At 42.8% G+C, this 4,829-nt stretch overlaps 2 protein-coding genes across 2 annotated transcripts; both read right to left on the bottom strand.

Annotated features, from left to right (window-relative positions):
• Positions 1 to 1,851: 1,851 nt before the first annotated feature.
• On the bottom strand, positions 1,852 to 2,313 carry LOC149214441 (uncharacterized). Its single transcript, XM_089389394.1, has one exon. The coding sequence runs from the start codon at positions 2,311 to 2,313 to the stop codon at positions 1,852 to 1,854; it is 462 nt and encodes a 153-aa protein (XP_089245520.1).
• Positions 2,314 to 2,451: 138 nt separating this feature from the next.
• Positions 2,452 to 3,390, bottom strand: LOC149214440 (uncharacterized). Its single transcript, XM_089389393.1, has 2 exons — positions 3,188 to 3,390; positions 2,452 to 3,028 (listed from the first exon to the last, which is right to left on the bottom strand). The coding sequence occupies exons 1-2, from the start codon at positions 3,388 to 3,390 to the stop codon at positions 2,452 to 2,454; spliced, it is 780 nt and encodes a 259-aa protein (XP_089245519.1).
• Between the last annotated feature and the right edge of the window lie 1,439 nt (positions 3,391 to 4,829).

Genomic DNA, 4,829 nt, shown 5'->3' with positions numbered 1-4,829 from the left:
AGGAATTGGCTTCCCTTTGGGGTCCTCCATGCCACCAGCACAATCAATAAGAGTAGCCACCCGTAGTGGAATGTGTTGCCCTCGTCCTAGGCCTCTCTACAATCCTCCAAGAATTCATGACATAGATATTGAGCCCAATTATATTGGACTCCTTTGCACACTACACAGCCAGATATACTACTGGCGCCAACACTTCATATGCGCGACACTTCCTCATGATCTTCCCAGCCAATATTTGTGCAGCGAATTGCACTGTGCCATTTGCTATGGAGCTAATCACATAGCCACACGACTTCTTCACTAGCTTGAAGTCACTCTTCATCTGGTCTGCCAACTTCTTCTCCTATGATTTTCCTACAAAAGCATCCGTAGGGTCTACTCCTTGATAAGGCAACAATGTGATTCGGTGAATAAACATATTTGTAATGGGAATGGGACCTCCCAACCAAAGGCTACCATCGTGAAACAACGTCAATAATTGATGAACATAGACAGTGTGGATGGTGCTATGGCTAAAATGCGGCACCCACAACATATTAAGCAACCCTGTGTGCTCAACTATAGCTGATCACTTGATGGGTTTGAGTCATGTAACATCCGACTCCTCATAGTAAACTTTCTTCAGGCATTTTCTCGGTTCCAATTATGGGCACTTCGAGTTATCCGCCAGGTCCTAGTCCTCCATCTTTAAATATGGTGTTTGGGCCGACAGGTTGCCCTCAAAAGGTATGTTCTTCGACAACAATGGTGTGGAGACCATGAATTTCACTAAATCTGGGTCTTTAGTAACCTTGGCGGTGGATTTCCTTGGTGGTATATAAGGCGGTAGTCGAGTAATCGACACGGCTTCATCTGCATCAATTTCTTCAATCCCCATGGTGAGCTCTTCTTCATCTAAGTCCAGGGGTTTTGTCGACTGCTTCGTTCTATCCATCTTCCCCTTTTGTCTGATTTCCGTTGGATTTTTGCGTGGCGATAGCCACACCAGCGCTTGCTGGGGCTTCTTCTGCTTATTTTCTCTTGCCACGGAGGCAGATGGTTTAGGTCTTGGTGACCTAGGCACTATAGCAGGTTTGTAGGTACAGGTTGGGTTGGATCAGGTTGGGTTTCCGTCATTCTCTCTAGGAATATTTCGCGTTGCCAATTAGTTAAATTCCTGAATCCTTGTTGCGAAATCTTCTCTCGAAGTATTTTCCAATCCACTGCAGACATGCAACAATCCTCTTGGCACAAACGAAAGCACAAAGCTCAAGGTAATTTCTCAGGAAGCAAAGTGTTTGAATGTGGAGCGGGATGCTATATTTATAGCCCAATTTGAATTCAAATTGATCCATTCCCTCCAGATCCTTGTCATTAATGTGCGTTTGGCGACAGATTTCCAAAGATATGCTCCTTAAATGCTCTCCCCCCACTCCCTTTAACAAAAAAATCACCATCTAATCATTCACAGTGCTTCTAGCGATCACTTTTTGGCCAGGCTACGCAGGACCCACCATGCTAGCGTAGCTCCTTCATCGCAGCTCTCTTTTGTGCCTTCCCTCAATTATTTGCGTAGCCAATTCACTTCTCCAAACTATCCTTCTGGCAGCGTGTAGTTTATAGTCCGGCACTTCCTTGCGATTGTCTGGAGTACTAAGATTGTCCTGCACTCATATAGTCATTAGGCAGGGGCGGGATCACCCCTATACAACTTTAATCGACTCCCATTGAACTTTCCTGGAAAAAACTTCCTGTTCAGCTTTGCGAGGTGAATTGCACCTCCATCTATAATCTCGTTGACAATATATGGCCCCAACCAATGCATCTGGAATTTCTTTGGAAACTTCGTGAACTTGCTATCATATAGTAGCGCTAAATCCCCAATTTTAAAGGTGCGTTGTTTAATATGGAAATCATGTTGCAAGCATTCTGCACCCACTGATGAAAACCATCCAAGAAACGATCTTCCCGCAACTCAACTATCTGCGCGAGGCGTTCTTCCATGGTACCCCTATCAACCATATCTGTTATTGTTGCAATCCGCAAACTTGGCATTACGGCCTCTTGTCCATAAACCAGTTTAGACAGTGTCTCTCCAGTCAACATATTATAGGTAGTTCTATACGCCCACACAACAACTAGTATGTGCACATCCCAATAATTTTGATTTTCATTACATATCTTTGTTAAAGCATTCTCCAGGCTTTTATTAAAAGCTTCCATTGCTCTGTTCGCTTGAGGATGATATGGCGTAATTTTCTGAAGATACATCTGGAACTCTTCAAGCAAGGCAACAATTGTTTTGTTCAAGAAGTGTGAACCCCTATCGCTCATAAAATCTTTAGTGCAACCAAACCGAGAGAAAATGTATTAAAAATTAAACTTTGTAGTTGTGGCCACGCTACAATCCTTCATGGGTTACGCCTCAACCCACCTGGTTAGGTATTTCGTCACTGTGATGTTGTAACTTGCTCATGTCTTCTTTCTTAGTGGCTGAATTGGTCCCACAAAGTCTATTGCCCACTTATCGAATGAGTGTAACGACACTTGCAGGTTCAAAGGCAATTCATCCCTTCGCGACGGCCTCACCGTTCTCTGACAGACATCGCATGCCCTGCAGTAATCCTTGGAATCATTATGCATAGTTGGCCACCATAGTCCTGCTTGTAGGATCTTCTGTGTAGTTTCTCTTCCCTTATAATTTCCTCCCGCAACTTCTCCATGTGCTTCAGGGAGGATACTTTGCCGTTCATAATTTGGGACATACCTATGCAGTACTTCATCTGATCCCATTTTATATAAGTGCCCTGCAATAACAGAAAAATCAACTGCCCTTACCACCAATTCTTTCTTCTGCTGCGTTGTATACCCTTCAGGAACTGTAACCATAGATAGGAATTGGATTATGTCTGCAAAATGTTTGTCTATGACGTGCACATCAAAGAGCTGCGCATCAGGCAATCCTTCATCTAGATTTGTAGGCTCATCACCATTCTCAATTTGTGAGACGTGTGATCTAGTCCAAAATTTAAACGCCTTGGCTTCACAACTACCTCAAAGTCATATTTTTGAAAGAGAAGCAATCATCTACAAATTCCTCCCCACCCCCAACACAGGCATGTTGACCAGGGATTTCAAAGCGAAATGGTTTGTGTACATTTTGAAGTGTACACCCAACAAATAATGCCTAAACTTCTGGAGTGCATACACCATTGCCAATCCTTTGTGCTCCGTAGTTGAATAATTCTTTTCTGCCTTAGATAACTTCCTGCTCATAAATGCTATTGGATGGTCAATATCACCTATGCCTGGTTGGGTTAGCACAACTCCTAATGCTATGCAGGATGCATCTACATTTACAAAGAATTCCTTCTTCCAGTCGGGGAACACTAGAATAGGCGTCATAGCCATTTTTTCCTTCAATACATCCAAAATCTTATGGTAATCACCATCCTAGCAAAAGGTCACATCCTTCTTCAGTAATCTCTCCATGGGCGCAGTGATCTGCGCATATGCTTTGATGAACTTCCTATAATATCCTATATGGCCCAATATCACGTGCAACTGTTTGACATTCCTTGGAGGCTCCAAATTGATAATTACTGCAATTTTGGTAGGGTCTACCATCAACCCTTGCTTACAGACAACATGGCCCAAGAGTATCCCATATGGTACACAAAATATGCACTTTTTCAGATTAAGGGATATCTAATACTTTCGAAAAGTATCCAACATTAGGTGAAGACTAGAAACATGTTTCTTTACTAACCCAAACACTGTCCAATCATCAAAATAAACCTCCAAAAACTTATGAATAAATTCTTTGAAAGCTGCGACTACCACCCTAGAAAAGATTGCAGGGGCATTCTTAAGTCCAAAGGGCATAACTGTATACTGAAAATAGCCCCATTCTGTAGTGAAGGTAGTCTTACTCCAATCCTCCAGCGCGATTTTGATCTGATGATACCCTGAGAACCCATCGATAAATGAATAGGCTTCCTGACCTCCAACATTCTCCAATACTTCATCTGTGAATGGCGTAGGGAATAGATCATGGACACAAGCATCATTCAACTTTCTTAAGTCTACGCAGATCCAAATTTTGCCCTTCGTCTTCTTCTCCTGAACCACCATAGGGCTAACCCACTCTGATTCCTTGACAGGCTCAATAATCCCAGCTGCAAGCATGTTATCTAATTCCTCGCGTACTTTTTCCTTGTCCTTAGGATTCAACTGATATGGGCGTTTCCTTCACTAGCTTCACATATGGCTTTAGAGTGATCTTCATGACACCCATATCACGTACTATTCCCTTTAAATCAGAGAACTTTGTGGGAAATAGTCCTAATATTCCCGCAATAACTCCGCGACTTTGTCCACTATGTTCTCATCCCAGTAATCACCTATATTTGCGAACTTCGGCTGCGCCTCTGACCCAATATTCACCTGTTTATTTTTCAAGGGCTTTGCGATGTCAAGAACCTCTGCCTTAGGCCCCACAACTTTGTGTTGTCCTTCTGACTCAGGAATACTAATATTCCTAGGATCTTCCTCACCTTCCTCTGTGGTCGCATTGTAGCATTCTAGTGCATGGCGCAACTGTGTATTCCAGTTAGGTTGTACCCATGCGGTGGGCTCTTCGTGCATTCTGAATATTGCAGCCTTAATCTCCTGTAACGCTTCATCAATACACTCAAATCTGTCCTCAAAACTAAAAGTTAACAAAAAACTTGCCTTCAAAATATCCCACTCTGTGGTTCCATGTCACAGCTCTATTTCTAGATACTAGTTCATCGAAATAGTATCCAAAGTATAGTAGAATATATGCACCCATTTTGGCTGTGGTTCCT

Source organism: Pinus tabuliformis, chromosome 1_1, assembly GCF_031772625.1.
Source record: "Pinus tabuliformis cultivar Carrire ecotype Pingquan chromosome 1_1, CPIR1, whole genome shotgun sequence".
Taxonomy (NCBI): Eukaryota; Viridiplantae; Streptophyta; class Pinopsida; order Pinales; family Pinaceae; genus Pinus; species Pinus tabuliformis.
This window is presented reverse-complemented; position numbering and strand designations above follow the sequence as displayed.